Source organism: Magallana gigas, chromosome 9, assembly GCF_963853765.1.
Source record: "Magallana gigas chromosome 9, xbMagGiga1.1, whole genome shotgun sequence".
NCBI lineage: Eukaryota > Metazoa > Mollusca > Bivalvia > Ostreida > Ostreidae > Magallana > Magallana gigas.
In genome coordinates, this window is record NC_088861.1 from 37,759,750 (window position 1) to 37,778,644 (window position 18,895).

At 32.3% G+C, this 18,895-nt stretch overlaps 1 protein-coding gene across 1 annotated transcript in view; it reads left to right on the forward strand.

The window, feature by feature from the left end:
* LOC136271807 (transforming growth factor beta-1-induced transcript 1 protein-like) overlaps nt 1-15,124 on the forward strand; it is a 61,102-nt gene extending 45,978 nt beyond the window's left edge. The window contains exons 7-11 of the mRNA XM_066072332.1: nt 7,978-8,122; nt 8,287-8,461; nt 10,712-10,832; nt 11,262-11,368; nt 11,605-15,124. Coding sequence (XP_065928404.1) covers nt 7,978-8,122; nt 8,287-8,461; nt 10,712-10,832; nt 11,262-11,368; nt 11,605-11,679 — 623 coding nt within the window. The 3' untranslated portion in view covers nt 11,680-15,124. The remainder of the gene's footprint in view (nt 1-7,977; nt 8,123-8,286; nt 8,462-10,711; nt 10,833-11,261; nt 11,369-11,604) is intronic.
* The last annotated feature ends 3,771 nt before the right edge of the window (nt 15,125-18,895 follow it).

The following is an 18,895-nucleotide window of genomic DNA, read 5'->3' on the forward strand; positions in this document are numbered from 1 at the left end:
CACCAAAAAGACACTCCAGAATGATGTACTAGACCTAGACCTTAAGTTGTAGAGCTCAATTCTATGCGTTATTTAAGACGTCGAGCTAATGCTCGGAAGTCCTTTAGCGATCGTCCAGATTGGCAAGCGTCCAGATTGTTCTCCTGCGCCGCCATTATAATACGCATTAGAATTTTTTTTCTTTTAAAACAGATAGGTGAGCTAGCGCTGTAGCAATTTTTATACACACAAATGAAGATTTGTGATCAGCTGGGTTATTTTCTGAATTCTACTAAATAAAATAGATAAGAAAATATTTTTTTTCGGATTTTACAAACAATAAACATTAGCTCTGTAATCGTCGTAGACAAATCTCAATCCCCGTTCCTGTAATTTAGGTCACCTGAGGTGAAAGCTCAAGTGAGCTTTTCTGATCAAAATGTGTCCGTTGTCTGTCGGCATTGGCGTTGTTATAAAACTTTTCACATTTTCATCTTTTTTTCAAGAACCACTTGGCAGATTTTAACAAACCTTTGCACAAAGCATCACTAGGTGAAAGGGATTCAAGTTTGTTCAAATGAAGGGTCACATCCTCTTTCAAGGGAATATAATAAAGATATTAATATTGAAAATTTGTTTTTTTTTCAAAAATCTTCTTCTCAAAAACTGTAAGACCAGAAAAGCTGTAACTTGTACTGAAGCATCCTCAAGTAGTGTAGATTCAAGTTATTTCAAATTATGGTCCCCGAGGGTAGAGTGAGGCCACTATGGGGGATTGAAGTTTTATATAACAATATATAGAGAAAATCTTTAAAAAAATTCTTCTCAAAAGTTATTTGGACGGAAAAGCTTAAAGTTGTGTGAAGGCATCCCCAGGTAGAGTACATTTAAGTTACTTCAAATCAGGGTCCCTGAGGGTAGGGTGGGGCAACAATTTGGGGTCAAATTTTCGCATAGGAATATATTGGGTAAAGCTTTAAAAATCTTCTTCTCAAAAGTTTTTTGGACAGAAAAACTAAAACTTTTATGGAGGCATACTCATGTAGTGTAGCTTCCGGTTTCTTATTATCATGGTCCCTGGTGGTAGGATGGGCCCATAATGTTGGGTCAAATTTGTGCATAGGAATATATAGAAAAAAGCTTCTTCTCAAAAATTATTTGGCCAGAAAAGCTCAAATAAGAGTTGAAGCATCCTCAGATAGTGTAAATTCAAGTTTGTCCAAACTATAGTCCCTCGGGGAAGGCTGGGCCCCAATGTGGGAATGAATTTTTCTATAAGAGTATATAGAAAACAATCTTTAAAAATATTTTTCTCAAAAAGTATTTGGCCAGAAAAGCTCAATTAGGAGTTGAAGCATCCTCAGATAGCGTTGCTTTATATTTGTTTAAATCATGGTCCCCAGGGTTAGGATGGGGTCACAACAGGGAATGAATTTTTCTATAGGAATATAAAGTGAACATCTTTAAAAATCTTCTTCTTAAGATCTGTTAAACCAGGAAAGCTCAAACCTTGTGAAGGCATTCTCAAATTGTGTAGATTCAAATCTGCTTAAATCGTAGTCGCCAGGGGTAGGGCTGGGTAACAATGGGAGGGGGGAATTTTTACATAAGAATACAGAGAAAATCTTTAGAAATATTCTGGGAAAGTTTTCAGCTCCAAAAAGCAGTAAACTGTGTGAAAGCACGGGTTGTGCAGATTAAACTTTGATTAAAACATTATTCCCTATGGAAAATTGGGGCCACAATTGGGGGGTGTATATTTAAAGGAAAAAAATCTTCTTACAGGTACAACAACAAAAGGGGCTTGATATGTACAATTAAAATATGTGGATAAAATTAAGCAAGATCTACTGTACTTAGTTGTCAAGATATTTTGATTTTGATACTGTAATGTTAATTTGATCAGAGTTAGAAATATTGCTGCTCAGATGTGGAATGTGGCCTCCGGTCCTTTTTTTTACTTTTCCTGTATCATTCTCAACACAGAAATGCCAAACTAATGGACAGTTGTTGAAATTTGACGGTATAAAAGTATTATCATTTGTAAGTTTTCCTTGTTTGGTCAGGTGTACCCTATTTCTTATAAGATTGGGGGTTTAAATGTTAAATGTTTAAATGCTGAAAGGCTTTCATACATATATTTGAATTGTGAGAGCTAAATTTAAGTTTGAAATCTATACTAACATCAAGTAGTTTTACTTCATTTTCTGGCTGAATCCTATTTCCGTCTATTTCAAAACTGAATCGTTCTTCTTTTGTTTTTGTTTTCCCTTTATATATAGCTTAAAATTTATTCAGATGCCTTGCATTTGGTTGTCTTTGAATTATCAAACAAGGATTGAAGAGTTTGAGTCTAAAGTGTTTAACAGTGAGTAAATATCATTGCTAGAAATAGAAAGGGTGTGATCGTTCGCCTAATTATAGAGGTCACAATCTGTTACAAAATGAAAAATATGATTGATAAAGATATAAAAAATTTGAAGATCAAGTATAGAGCCTTGTCGAACACCTTTTTATAATTATAAGAAAAATCATAACAAACATTTCCCAGTTTCACACACTCAAGAGCTACATGTAACTTCAAATCTTCGACAACTTTTAGCAGTACACTCTGTCAGCCATACCCTGGTCTAAACGCTGATAATATATATCATTAAAATGGTAGATGAAATAATCTGATAGTTGACTGTGTAAGGAAAGTTAGAGTCTACCAGTTGATCTCTACATTCTTGACAAGTTTTTCTTGGTTTTTTAGGGATGGGTTAGAAATAAATAAACTTATGTAATCGGATCATACATTTTTTTTAATTTAGTATTCTTTTTTTTATCATCGTACCTTTTGTCTACAATGTTTTCCCCAGAATTCCCGACCGTGAAGCCAAACATGCGTATTCCAGAAATATAGACTTACGTAGTTTCTAGCGCACGAGACCACTAGCAAATATTATTTTAGTTTACCGCTTACACTTTATATGGATACCGCGCCCGATAAAAATAAAATTTAATATGTAAATTTATTTGTTATTGGGCACGTTCTCCAAAATGAATTTAAGCAGAAAAAAAGTGATTTTGATGCAATAAGTTAACATGTATAGTTAATCTTTTTTTCAAATGGAAATTGTAAAAAAAAAAAAAGAGGATGTTTTAATATAACTTAGGAAACACTGTTAATGTGATGTATCCTCCGATTTATTCATGAACCTGTTTAAAGCGGAAATCAAAAATGATTTAGTTTTGAACTTTGAAATTTCATTAATCAGAAGCACCACTTCCTATTTAATAAGAAAATATACTGAGTAAACAAGCACACGGTGATGCAAAAAAAGTATCTTTAGTTTTTTTAGCTCACCTGAGCTGAAAGCTCAAGTGAGCTATTCTGATCACATTTTGTCTGTCGTCCGTCTGTCCGTAAACTTTTCACATTTTCAACATCTTCTCAAGAACTTCTGGGCCAATTTCAACCAAACTTGGCACAAATCATCCTTAGGCAAAGGGGATTCAAAGTTGTGAAAATTAAGGGCCACGCCTTTTTTCAAGGGGAGATAATTAGAAATTCATGAAAAATTTCGAGAAATTTTCAAAAATCTTCTTCTCGAGAACCATAAAGCCAGGAAAGCTGAAACTTGTGTGGATGCATCCTCAGGTAGTGTAGATTCAAAGTTGTGAAATTCATGGCCCCCGGGGATAGGGTGGGGCCACAATTGGGGGTCGAAGTTTTACAGAGGAATATATATAGTAAATCTTTAAAAATCTTCTTCTCATAACATAATCAGCCAGGAAAGCTGAAACTTGTGTCGAATTATCCTCAAGAAGTGTAGATTCAAAGTTGTTTAAATCATGAACCCCTGGGTTAGGGTGGGGCCACAATGGGGGGAGGTGGGTCAAGGTTTTACATAGGAATATAGAGAGTAAATCTTTAAAAATCTTCTTCTCAGAAAACAATCAGCCAGGAAAGCTAAAACTTGTGTTGAAGCATTCTCAGGTAGTGTAGATTCAAAGTTGTGAAAATCATGATCCCTGGGGTTGGGTGGGGCCACAATGGGGGCTCCAAGTTTTACATACTAATATATAGAGTAAATCTTTAAAAATCTTCTTCTCAGAAACTAATCAGCCAGGAAAGCTGAAACTTGTGTGGAAGCATCCTCAGGTAGTGTAGATTCCAAGTTGTGAAAGTCATGATCCCTGGGATTGGGTGGGGCCACAATGGTTGGGGGGGGGGTGAAGTTTTGCATTGGAAAATATATAGTAAATCTTTTAAAATCTTCTTCTCAGAAACTAATCAGCCAGGAAAGCTGAAACTTGTGTGGAAGCATCCTCAGGTAGTGTAGATTCAAAGTTGTGAAAATCATGATCCCTGGGGGTAACGTATGGCACAATGGAGGGTCGAAGTTTTACATAGGAATATATAGAGTAAATATTTAAAAATCTCCTTCTCAGAAACCAATCAGCCAGGAAAGTTGAAACTTGTGTGGATGCATCCTCAGGTAGTGTAGTTCAAAGTTGTGAAAATCATGATCCCTGGGGGTAGGGTGAGCAACATGGGGGGGGGGGTCGAAGTTTTACATAGGAATATATAGAGTAAATCTTTAAAAATCTTCTTCCCAAAAACTAATCAGCTAGGAAAGCTTAAACTTGTGTGGAAGCATCCTCAGGTAGTGTAGATTCAAAGTTGTGAAAATCATGGGGGTAGGGTGGAGCCACATGGGGGGGGGGGGGGGCGGTTAAAGTTTTACATAGGAATATATAGAGTAAAACTTTTAAAATCTTCTCAGAAACTAATCAGCCAGATGGTTCTTTATAATTGTTAAGACTTTGGCTCCAGGACAATTCTTCGGCCCCACAAGAAGGTTCAGAGTTTGATGTACTTTATATCCCATAGATAAACAATTATTAGGGATCTTTTTGAGAACTGCAATACTCATAATGTGATATGACTACAAAATCATCCTGTTAGAAAAGGGACTAATGATTATAAACATAAGAATATCCAAGGGGAAAATGGATTTTATTTATACAGGATCTACATGTATTATTGTACATTGTCCAGATTGTTTGTATTATGACTCCATTAAGCTGATTTTATCATACATATTGTTCCTCAGGTGAGCGATGTGGCCCATGGGCCTCTTGTTTTAAGCAAACGTTGCACGGGTTTTAGTTACATAAAACATAATTCATTTATTTTTTTACTCTGATATCATTTGATATACATGAATAAAGTGGTCAAAATATATAAACTGACAAATATCAAGTTAAAATAATACCAAACTTATCCACTTGGTATTAAAAGCAGCAGCCCTACATCATAAGAAGTTGTAGGTCGAATTAAATTGCAAAAATTCAACTCAAAAAATTACATAGATATTACACATTGTTGTGCATTAAAACTAGACCAAATGGTAAACTCACAAATAATATAGTATATTTGAAAAGGTGGTTTCTTTTTTTAATATCGTGGAAAAAAAATTAACATGAGAGGATATCGTAACTTAAAACTTTTATGAGCAATAATCATACTTGATAGAAGTATTGCATGTTTAAGCATGTTTTAAATTATAAATTAACTGTTATATTTCCCAAGTTCTGCTTCCATCGCTTTTTTCTTAATGTTTCGATTATCAACAAAAACCTATGTCCCCTAGAAACGAACCCCCTTTTGCTTGATGTTTCATTACAAAACAATATTAATTAGAACTGTTTTTGTCTTCAACAACAATTCAGGACTTTTTGACCTATTCCCTATTTAAATTAAATTGTCAGAAAAAATCATATCTTACTTTTTTCTAAAACCAAAAAGATTATAAGAATCGTTTCACTCAATTTTGAGTGTTTTCCTTGTGAAAACCAAAAGAACCGGAAAGACGTCCAAAACCTTACTTACAAGTGTCATTATGGCTTGCTCTAAGATTATTGCATAATTGTTTTAATATTACTCTCCATTCTTTAATAAAATGCTGACATATACATCTTGTCGAAAATAATAATAAAAAAGACGAAAACATAGGTCTTATAGCCCTAATAAAATAAAATATTCGGAAATTGCAAACGTTATTTAAAAGCAACCCATGATGATGTTGACAATTGTGGCTGTATTTTATAAACTACACTTTGACCCGTGCATGGGTTAACATTGCATAATCATGATATCGGACATTTACGAAATAGATTCAACGACACACCGTATTGTTGACATTTACATAACCAAGCCATAAGCCTTTAATAATGTTATTAATTTCAAAACAATCTGCTTAGGTAGAATTATCTAACCGTGACTCAGGACAGACCTTCACCACAGTTAAAATGCCTCCCATATACCCGTAATGTAAAAATAAATTGCAGAATCGCTCCGAAACTAGAAAGATTAAATGAAATTAAAAATTAATGAAGCTGCATTGAAAATAACAGTCAAATTATTTATAGCAAACCATTTTGAGACTAAATACTTTTCATCTAATTTTTTTATTCAAATTAATGAATTGATAAATAATTCAAAACTTTTTCACCAACATTTTTACGATGATCCACCAGAGACATAAATGGTTCTTCACCATGGTGAATATTCGGAATTCTTGGGATTTTTCATATTAAATGCACCGAGTTAGAGTTATCTCCCGTGTTTCCTATGATAAACAGAATATACTATCTTCTCATTATTTCGCGGGTTCCGTTGTATCGCGGTAGGATTTCCGTTTTTGTCCGCAATTTTCCACAAGGAGTTCATGCACCAACTTCAGGATGAGTGCAAAGAAGGTTGTCAAATATATCGGCAAATAAAGTTTTTCTCACAAATAAAAATTTTCCGGAGAGAAAGCAAGTTCAAAAGCAAATAATTTATCTGATTAAAAATAAATAAATAAGAAGAATAATAGAATGTATATTTTATTCCCTAACCAGTCTATTGACTTTGTTTTCATGAAGAATGAATCATATTTTATTTTTAAAAATAAAAACTGTCCGTTATAACTGAACCAGGCTTCCAGATTTCCAATGCCGCGATAAAATGGAACTCTCTAATGTTGAATACGACTTGTGATTTAAAAAAAGCACACAAAATAAACTACGTAAGTTTGGAAATAAATGTTCCTCAGAAAAGCAAGTCTAATACAAGTTCTAATGACGTGTGATAACTTGGAAAAAAAATTTAGAGAAAAAAATAAGTTCAGCGATATTATAAGACACCAGTATATAGCAAATTTTCAAAAAAAATTTACAAGTATTTATATTATCGTTTCTGAGTTAATCCATGCAAATGTGTTATTGTGGAAACATAAACTAAAGAGCCTTTCGTGATTTAGCGTGCATGTAAAGCGCATGCGCAAGATTGTAATATAAAAAAAAATCCAGATGATTCCGGATTTTTTAAAGGAATTTTCGTTGATTATTAATTAGTAAAGTTTGATTTAGAAAAAATACAAACAAATTGGTAATCTTCAAGTACCAATGATGTTTAATATATAAAAAAAACTTCCGATTTCTCAGTATCAAAGCCCAACATTTCAAGTCTATTATTTTGATATAGTAGTATTGATAATATTGTGTAACAGTGTGCATTCATAGACGTTGGTCATAAATCATTTATTAGTATTTCAATTCTTTTGTTCCTGACAAGTATGTGTATACCTTTAGAACATCGGTAAATTTCCATGGTAACTGGAACAAGCTATACAAAGATAGGAAATATTACAGACACACTGATGAATATAACATTTAAAACAACTGAATATGAAAGTTGTGTATAACAGGAACCAAACGAACACAGCTTCATTTAATATGAAACATAGGACTTTTACAAAACCCTGTATAATCAATAACAAGAGTAATAAAGACGACTCTTGGTTTCATCACAATAAATGTTAACTAACCCTGAATATAGAATATAAAATTAATTTGCTGTACTTCGCTTAATCTTAACTTTCTAACTTCTCTAGACCAGGATATTTTCACATCCACCGTTAATCAGTATAAAGGGTTAAACATTTTGGTAACTCTTTTATGCAGCAGAAATCCCATTACAAACTACTAAAATTAGCAGAACCTGTGTGGATTCATTACAAGTCAAGCCGGGCAAAGCAAAGATAAGCACAGATCCTGGTTCGGAAATCACAAACTTTCCATTGTGTTCTCACTGTAACAACTCTATTAGGTATAACTATTGATTATTCTTAGCTTATAATTGTCTAAAGACCAGACATGTAATTACTCACTTTTTGTAAAATCATTACATTATGAGTAGAGCAATAATATTATTCAATATATACATGTATTTGTAACAAATGGCTAAGCTACACATATCATTCATATTTCAAGAGGGCCTTCAGTGAAAGTTTTGGGTAAGACGTGGTGTCCGAAACATTTTATTTGCCAATATAATGGATGTGGACGGAATTTGGTACATATTGGATTCCATGAAAAGGAAGGCGTTTTTTATTGTAAACAACATTTTGCATTGATTTGTAACATGTGTGGAAAACCCATCGAAAAGGTATGTTAAAAATTATTTTTTTATCTATGAAAAGACATAAAATGGTCGAAAATGATAAGGATCCTTTTTTTCGACACTTCTTTCATTAAAAGTTTACTTGCTACAATCAAATTCGTTGATATAACCAATTCATTTACCTCACGGGTTGATCTAAAGTAATGCCATTAAATGCAACGCCTTTCTTAAGGGCGGGTTATTGATTGATTCAACTTATATTTCAAGTTGAATTATTTAATAAATAGAATTTCTTTCATCAATTAAAATGATATTAAATTTGTAATAAATAATGCACGCCACGTTATGCACTTAAGCCTTTTTGGCAAAAAAGTACATATGAACACATATAATAAAAATTCATTCCAACACTCTAATGGCAATCTAGAATAATTTTTTTCAAACTGTTGTTACAATTTATAACCATAACTGTTGGTTTTATGCTCTTTTTTTGTCTTAAAAAATAATAAAAATGCTGGATACGACGTTGTTTTGAGTTAAAAAAGATGCGAAGTGTTTCTTAGTGGATTTGTCAAATCCACCAGAGAAAGATTGTTGCAATTGATGATTAACACAACGTTCAATAGAGCGAAAGGGATCCATGCCAGTAAAGGCATTTTCTTAAGGATTAAGGAATTATTCTTTAAGTATTATGAGGTGATAATTTCGGTCGGGGCGTGATCAAATCCAAAAAAGTTCGAAGAGCTTTATAATAGATTTTACTACGCTCCGACCAAAGTTATCACCAAATAATACTTAAAGAATGATTCCTTATTTTTTATCTTTATATTATTTCCAATTTCTATGCTTTAAACCAACATTTTTTAAACCACTATTTTGTCATGAAGCACATTCTATGTGTCTCGGTTATGCTGCAAGACAAGCCCATGTCATGCCACTCATGTTTTATGAAGTTATCGGGTTTTGGGTTAAAAATTGATTCGTAATTTTATCACAGACAAAGGCAGCTGAAAATTTAAAATAAATATAATGTTTTAAAGTGTTCTTGTTCTGAAGGTTAATAAAAAAAATAATAAATGAAACAAAATGATTAGATGAGAATTTTATCAAATAATGAAATGCTTACATGCTTTATAAATGCTATTTATTAGTGTTTTTTTTCGTTTGTTTGTTTCGTTAATTTTTGGGAGTTGATTTTAATCAACTCTCCTATGCAGTTACTCAGGCAAACCGAAAGTGAAACAGTGTTTGGACCTAAGCACAAATCAACACCGCTGACAACATTTAGTTTCAATCGATAAATTCGATGTAATGAGTTCTTAAGCATTGTTTTTCGAGGAAACTTATTTAAAGATACATTGTAAATAGTCAGATTTTAAATGGTACGAACAATTTAGATAATTTTTGAAGTCGTACATTTTATATATTCCTACGCCAGAGCTCGTTCAACCAGACGCTCGGCTGTCTCCATAAATCTCCGACAAGCAGAAAGTCTCTCTTGCTTGTCGGTGATAAACGGATACAGCTGAGAGTCTGGTTGAACGAGACTAGAGTTCAATTTTGTCTGGATCCATACAATTTCTCATAACTATTCCGATTACTGATACGTAGTTTGATGGAATACATCTTTGAATATTATACAACATGATTCATATTGGGTTTTCACGAAATTCCTGTGGGAGAATTCATATTATAAAAATGTGCGTAATTCAAATACATATAGGAAAGTACTTGCCATGCAAAATAACGTATCATTGATTTTAAAATAAATAAAATCAACTCCCATCAGTTCTACAATACTTTGATTTTTGTTTTGTTTTGTTTTGGGTTGTTTGTTTTTTTTGGAGGGGGTGTTTTTTTCTTTTTCTTTTTTTTTTTTTGGGGGGGGGGGGTTATTTTTTTATGTGTACTCTATACGATAATTCTAATAAAACGTAGAGCAATGTTATATTGCTTTTATGTTAAATCATTTAAACGATTTTTAACTGTTTCATTTTGTATCAGTTATAAGAATTAGTAATCGTTATGCAGTGAAGGTTTAAACTTCTAATTGTGAAGTAAAACTCAAATTTTTACTCGAATCTTATTGACTTAAGGATAAGATTGGATAGCTAAGAATATGACAAATCTCATGTATTCTGACCATATATCATGAACTATGCAGCCCGTCTTATTCTTCTTATCTTTTTAAATGGCTGGATTGTTTTTAAAGAACATCTTTAAGTTAATGAAAATTTTATGATTTTTTCGAATATGTAACATTACTTTCTAGAATTCTACTTTGTACCGCCACAGGAATATGTGATGGCACAGCAAAAGACATATCACAGTACTTGCTTCATCTGCCACACGTGTAAAAAACCAATAAGTGGTAGCACTTTTCAACATGAGGATGGCACATTTTATTGTGAAAATCGTAAGTTAGCTGATACTAACAATAGTTAATGATAGAGGCCCTGTGAAACCCTTTTCCCTATAATAGATATCTTAAGTGTCATAGTAACTGGCACTTGATAATTTTCATGTCATCTGATTAATCTGGAATTTTTGACAAATAAAGCGTGTATAATTTGTTCGTATCCCTTAAAAAGAATTGTCAAATTTGGTTAGTTAAATTGTGAATTGATCTTTAAATTTTATCAATTATGTATATATATATATATATATATATATATATATATATATATATATATATATATATATATATATATATATATATATATATATGTGTGTGTGTGTGTGTGTGTGTGTGTGTGTGTGTGTGTGGTAATCTTCGCTTTAAATTTGAAAGTATACATTTTGTGACTTTTCAGAAATTTTAACTATAGAATTTTTATAATTGTAGACACTTATAAGAAGGTATGCAAGGGATGCAATGAAAACATTGATCCTACAGTTCCCTGGGTGGAAGCAATGCAAAGTGCCTACCACCCTAAATGTTTCAACTGTACGGTGAGTTTGCAAGCGATGTTTCCCCTTAACATTTTTACTAGTGTTTGTAATACATCAATATGAATTTTTGTAATATTTTGCTTAATAAACTTTGTTGAGAAAGCATATGAAAAAGTATTTTTAGCAGCAAGAGTAAATCTAATTACCATAATTTTGTCTTAGATTTTGTAACATTCAAAAATATATTTGTAGTTTCTTATGTTTTAAAAAATTGGTTTTATATTTTTATTTTTTAGACATGTGGGGTTAGTTTAGAGGACCAGCCTTATTTTCCAAAAGGCGGAAAGCCCTACTGCAAATTAGATTATTAAATATAAGTTTCCACCATCGTAATGTTTTACCACCTTTAAAAACGTGTCTCCACCTAAGCCTTGAATTGAGCATTTTAAACACCAAATTATGATTTTTTTTGTATTTTTGTATACCTCCTTTGCTATGTTAATGCATTCTTTAGTTATAGTTGGATGTCAAGAGTCAGAGTTGTAGTCCAAGAGTCCAATCCACACTTTGCAAAAGTTGTTCCCCTTTGCGGGGTCAACCCAAAGGTCAAAAGGGAAACAACAACTTTTCCCTTCTTTATGCAACCAAATATGTGGGCGTCCTGTGAAGAAATCTCTTAGAATTTATTTTATTCCTTCGATGTGTGTATTGCCCTAACTTGGGGCACTCAAAATTCACAGAGGAAACCGATTTCTAATGTCAAATGACGAAGTTACAACCTTCTATTCATACCTGGACACAATGTCTGTTTTATTGTACATGTGGTCGACTCAAACGATATCTGTAGTCTTAATGGTAAAAGTCATAAAATTGGACAGGCATATATTTTGTTTGTGCACCCGTGTATTTAAAACCATTTTAATAACACGATTACATCAATTGTTATTTTTCCAATATGGGGACTGCAGCATCTGATTTATGATCATATGTTATAGAAGTATATGCCAAAAAATGATCATATTTATTTCTTTTCCAACTGATAGTCTGGAAATAGATATGAATGATATTTTTCGGGATTTCCAGACACAACAAAATTTCAGCTTCGCCAACTGTCTTTCGAGCTGTAAATTAGTTAGTCGCACTATTTTAAACTTAAAGATCTGTAGCTTTTAATGAACATCAATGAGAGAATTACTTTTAACTAAGTGAATTTTATCTCCGCTCAAAATTTTCTTATTTTCCTTATGCAAAAAAGCCAAACAAAACCAAACAAACACAAAAAAATAACACACAGAAAAGAAAAAAAACGGAATTAAAAAATAACTCAATATGCAACTTGATTGATTTTACATCTTGAGATAATAGCATACATGTAACAATATGTTTCTCAGCATTTATATTTAGAAATTGCAATATCAGTTTTCAAAAGTAAAGTAATGATGCAATACGTTTAAATAATGCAATTAGTAAACTTTGTCGGACGCTTCATATAAAATCAATTTAGTGTAAAAATTGAAAAGTTCAAATGCGTTAGATTTGGAACAAAGTCAACATGTAAGGATTCCGGATATTTTATGTTTTGCCCGGTTTTATACAATTAGTTTTTAGGTCACCTGAGTCACTCAGGTGACCTATTGCAATTGGTCTTCGTCCGTCGTCGTGCGTTAACAATTTTACATTTTTAACTTCTTCTTGAAAACTACCAGGCCAATCGTTACCATTTTTGGTGTGAAGCATCTCTATGGTAAGAAGAATCTAAATTGTGAAATTTATGGCTCTACCACCCCTGGGGTGCCACAGGCAGAGCCAAATATGCAAAAAAAGTCAATTTTTCAAAAATTTCTTCTCTACTCCCACGCATGTGAAGAAAAAACTGGTTGCATGGTTATGATGTCCGTGAGGCCCTCTACCAAAATTGAGAAATTTATGGCCCCTGAGTCAGGGTTTCTGGCTCTAGGGTGGGGCCAATATGGCCTTATAGTAAAAATGTATTAAATCTTAGAAAATCTTCTTCTCTACTCCCATATATATTTGTTAAAAACTAAATGCATGGTTATGATGTCCATGAAGCCCTCTACCTTAATTGTGAAATTCATGACCCCTCTGTCAGGGGTTCAGGCTTTAGGGTGGGGACAATATGGCCAAATAGTAAAAATGTATTAAATCTTTAAAAATCTTCTTCTCTACTCCCGCACATGTGTGCAAAAAACTGAATACATGGTTATGATATCCACAATCTCCTTTACCTAAATTGTGAAAGTCATGGCCTCTGGGTCAGGGGTTCAGGACATGAGGGGGGTGGGCAATATGGCAATATAGTGTTAATGCATATATAGTTTAAAGATCTTCTCTATTCTCACACGTCTGTATAAAAAAAACTGACTAATAATTATGTTTACCAGGAAGTCCTCCACTGAAATTTTAATTTTCATGTCCCCTGGGGAATGGGTTTTGACTCTAGGGCAGGGCTAAAATGGATGTATATATGTTAATGCATATAACATTAAAACATTATCTTCTTTACTCCCACACACCTGAAAGGAAAACTGAATTCATGATTTTGTAGACCAGATCTTTTAGTTTTCACCAAAATTATAGGTTTCAAAGTTCTTTTTGAATTAAATGTGGTCGTCATTACAAATTTATAGTTTTTCTACTCCAGTATGAAACCTAATTAATAAGATGCATATTTGAGACTCCATGACAAGTTTGTGTATGGCATATATGCTACTCAGGTGACCGATAAGGCCAATCGGCCTCTTGTTTCTTTTAGTTCTTTGTTTATGTAACGTGATAACAATGGCATAAATACGACATTGAATCAGCTGCCTTGTTGGAACTCATTCATCAGACAGAAAAAGTTGGTGACAATTGAATAAAAGGTATAGTGTAAATACTGGGCTCGTCTGTTTGTTATGATGTTGATTGATTTTTGGCCTGTCATAGAGAGGTTGTCCTCTAAATATTGTACGTTAAGTGTTGCAATCATCTGTCTCAGACGGCTTTCCTCTGAAAGGCTAGCCACTGTATAGGTAGACTTCTTATTGGTTGATCCAGACTGCTATATTCTTTGCCCGTCTTGAAAAGGGTAGCCTTCCGTGTGTAAAATTGATGATATGCTATGAGATTTTAATTGAAACGAATGGTTTAATGATATGGTATGTTATGCTATGATATGCTATGGGATTTGAACCAAAACGCCTCTAGACACAGAAAAGCTCTTCACATTACGAAGTAAAATGATAAAAAACCAATGTTTGCCACTAATCTGCTATGTTAACATTTATTATTTTATATAAAAGCATTTAAATGCGAGTTTAATCATGTTGTATGTTATGCTATGTTATGCTTTGAAATGATATGACGAATGAGATTCTATGAGATTGTATGCTATGCTATGATATTCAATGCAATGCTATGCTATGGTGCATGTTGTAAAATATATTCTTTAACTGACTGTACTGTCCGTCCCAAATATGGTAGTTTACAATATATGCAGCTACTGAGCGTGGTCATTCATTTTTTTGAGTGGTTAACATTGGTGGATTGTCACTGTGGATCTGAACAATGCAGCACCAATACAACGCCATAAAGTGTCAATTGTAATTATTTTATGTTTGTAAATGCCCTAGAATCCCTAAAATAACTTGTCGATAATTTAACAATTTACGGTTATACTATATCAATCATTTAGACTATGCGTCGTATGTTATGAGATTTGAACGAAAACGCCTCCTTATACAGAGATTTTAAGACTTTGCTAGCGTATAATATGGTGTATGTTGTGAAATATATGCTTGAACTGACTGTAAGTTGCTGGAGTTAAGGTCGATCACGAAAATTCGGGGGGGGGGGGGGGGGGGGGTTCCTTGAAAAGGTTTCTCACTCTCTATTTGCTGGCCATGTACTCACTCAAAACGATAGCGTATATTTTTGAGTTTGAATGAAATTATCTGAACTTCTGATCGCTCTATATTTTAAAAATCTGTTCATTTTTTATTTAAGTTCTGTTTTTTTTAAATGTTCATCTTAAAAGTTTCTCAGCGCATTTGTTCTAAATTGCTTGAATAAAAACCACGAAAGATGATAATAGAATCGTTGTATTTAGTATATAATGTATGATTTTTATACAGTTTATCATCAAAAATCCTTTTTGTCACCAGAATATTTTAAAAACTTTTTTATACACCCACAATTTAATGTACATAGCTGGATATTTCAATCGTCCTTGAAGTATTTTCTCTCTTTTTGATAAAAAGCATTTTTTTTATTTAATGTAAATCTGAAATAATATGGTAAGTTCTATTAACAATATAACGGTGTTTTTTTGCAAAAACAACCTTACACTGGATTGCATGCTGACTGACGTTTCTCATACTTATCTTTATATTAAATATTTCACCTAACTGTCTCCAATACGACAAAGAGCACATGGCGGGTGTGAATGGTCAGCAGAAGATGCTCACTCCTCCATGGCAACTGATCCTACATCTATTTTTTGAGAGGTCCGTGTTTGCTCTGCTACTGTTTTGGTTTTTTTCCTTTGTACTTTTAATTTTAAACACTGTTAACAGCACATGTCATATTCAAGTTTTGTTGGCCTCTGACTACATGGATGTGAGTTCTACAAATTTGATTTACAGTTTTGTTTTTAACGTACTTAACAAAGAATATACCGATCAACTTAACAAAAGTTATGTCCCTTGGGCGCCATCTTTTGAGGAAAAAAACCCATATTTTTTTAACCTTTGGGTTGACCCCGCAATGGGAAACAACTTTTGCAAAGTAACTGTATCTTTGTTTTCACCCTTGAATGAATAAAAATTATCGTACTCTCGTTTGCTTTGACACTGATATAGATTGTATGTAAAAATGGTGGAGGATAATTTTATCAACCTTTTTTCTACAACACGTGTTTGGTTGAGTATTAATATATTGTTTAAACTGTGAAAGAAATTATACATTATTGTAAACTTTCATTTAATTGAAATATAAATTAAACGCACACAGGAATTTGCTAAACGTAGTTTTAATACACAGCACCTTTGCAATAGTAAGCTAAGCGCCACAGTCTACTAATTTTTATTTTGAAAATGCAGGGAGAAAATTCATGAATTGGAGATATATACACGTATAATAATTTTGAATCACCTGGTGTGTTAAACAATGTAAACACTATTGTAGCGTGTGTGTTTGTAAGTAAAATAAAGTTTTTTTTTAAAACCGAGGTATTAATTTATATTTTTAAACGTTCACTGAATCATAATCTATGTTATTATAGCGAAATGTAATAATGTATCTACATATGTATGCATTTATCCGAGAGTGTGATGAAAACAACAATTGGTTTTTGAAAGTCGTGTTTAAAATGATAGAAGTTAAACCCTCTGTATGTAACCTCCACTTTTATAATTTGATGTTTAAAAAATATTCACTCATGAAAATGAGGGTGGGGGTTAAGAGTCTCAGAAATCTCATAATATCTATATCCTAGCGAAAAAGTGTAAAAGTTTGTTAAGAAAGACCTGCAGGGATCTATTGGTGAACCTTTCATAATACTCATGTTCATTTACTCATATAATGCACACGACATTCATACAGTGTGTTTCAAAAATCTTAACTTAACAGTGCATAAATTTATGAACAGGACATTCTAAACAAAATAACAAAACGCAATTGGTTGATCCCCCACAACTGTGTTAGTACAGAAGACAATGTTAATAAATCAATACGTTTATCTTTGTGACCATATATTATCTCCAATATTTATGGGAGTGCTAATAAAAGCTGATTTTCTTAAGATTTAATGTATTTTTAACAATATGGCTATATTTGCACTTGGGCCAGAATATCTTACCTAGGGGCCATCAATTTCATAATGTGTGTAGAGTTCTCCATGGACATCATTGCCATGTATTTTATAATTCTCAGCAATGAGAGAGGAGAAAAATTTTGAAAATTTGCCCTTCCCCCTATGAAGCCCCGAGGGTGGTAGGATCATAAATGTCAAAACAGACTTCTCGTATTCTAGAGATGCTTCAAACCACAATTGGTAACAAATGGCTATGCAATTTTCATAAAGAAGCTAAACATGACATTTTGTTAATAAACGACGCAAGATGGACGTTGACGTACAAAGACAATTGCAATAGGTCATCTCAGTAACTCAGGTAACCTAATGATTACGTATGTTATTTTTAACGGAACGTTGAATACATATACTACAAACACGAACCATAAAAGATCTTATAATTTAAAATAGTACATGTTCAACCTATTGAACTTGTATCTTACCTGATCAGACATTGGTTTATTATACGTATCAGTTAAACAAATTTCCAAAAATATGCAACAGGAAGAACAGGTCACAAGACAGACCAACATGGAGATCCCTGGCAACGGCGATTTTTTTTTAAAAGACATATTCTTGCCGTAATATCTTTTAAAAGTCATCTGCCAGTTTAAAATGGTTCCAAAATGACGTATAAAAATGACGTACAACATACAGACTGCATCACAACAGAAGATTACAAAGTTAAAATTTTTTAATTTTAATTTATTTTTCAATATTGAAAACATTCAAAACCCTTAAGATTGATTTCAAACTGTATGACAAGACTTTCGATATACATTATGTATATATAAACACATTTAAAAAGAAAATAACGTGATTGTTGATATATATATATATATATATATATATATATATATATATATATATATATATATATATATATATATATATATATATATATATATATATTGTGCAAGACATTATTTATTTACCTAATAAAGTTAAAGTTTTGTTTAAAATGATTAATGGGGTTTTCATATGCGATTTTTTTAATAGGAAACACCGAATGTATGTTTACACCAACATAAACTTTAATTACGATAATAATGTAACATGAAATAACATGAATAAAGATATCTGTGAAAATTTCTCTTTAGCAACCCTGTGCTCTATTGTTACTACTATAAAATTTATGAAAAAAGTGATAATTTATTTCTATTGTTAAGAAAGAGCCAACAATATCCAATCTCAGTGACTTCAAACAATTACTATGAATAATGAAGCTGTCAGACTTTTAGATAATAGTAACTGACATAACTGTTCCAGGTTTCATCAAAATATTTGTGTGTTATGATGATTTTTTTTTCTAAGGGAAGAAATCGGACCTTATTGATAGAGTCCTTTATTAAATACAAAAAGAAATCCTTAATCTATCATCAAGAAGGAACCTTACACGTTAAACTTAAGAATGTTGTCATCCGATTAATTATTATAAATAATTGGAACAATGTATCAAAGTTAGGGATAAAGGTATTATTTTCTTTAACTGGCTTATCATATTTAAACGGTTTTTCATTTGTACAGTGAAAGTTTACGTAATAATTTTGAACGTTTCCTGTCTACATTGTAGGATAATTATTTAAAAAGATTGTGATTGAAAGAAGCGTTTAAAAATATGTATCCTATAAATAAACTAAGATCTACCACAAAACAAATCTGTTTTTAATTGATATGTAACGTAAAACTTACTTCCTTCTCATTATATCCTATGTGTATGTCCTGTTGATTTGATT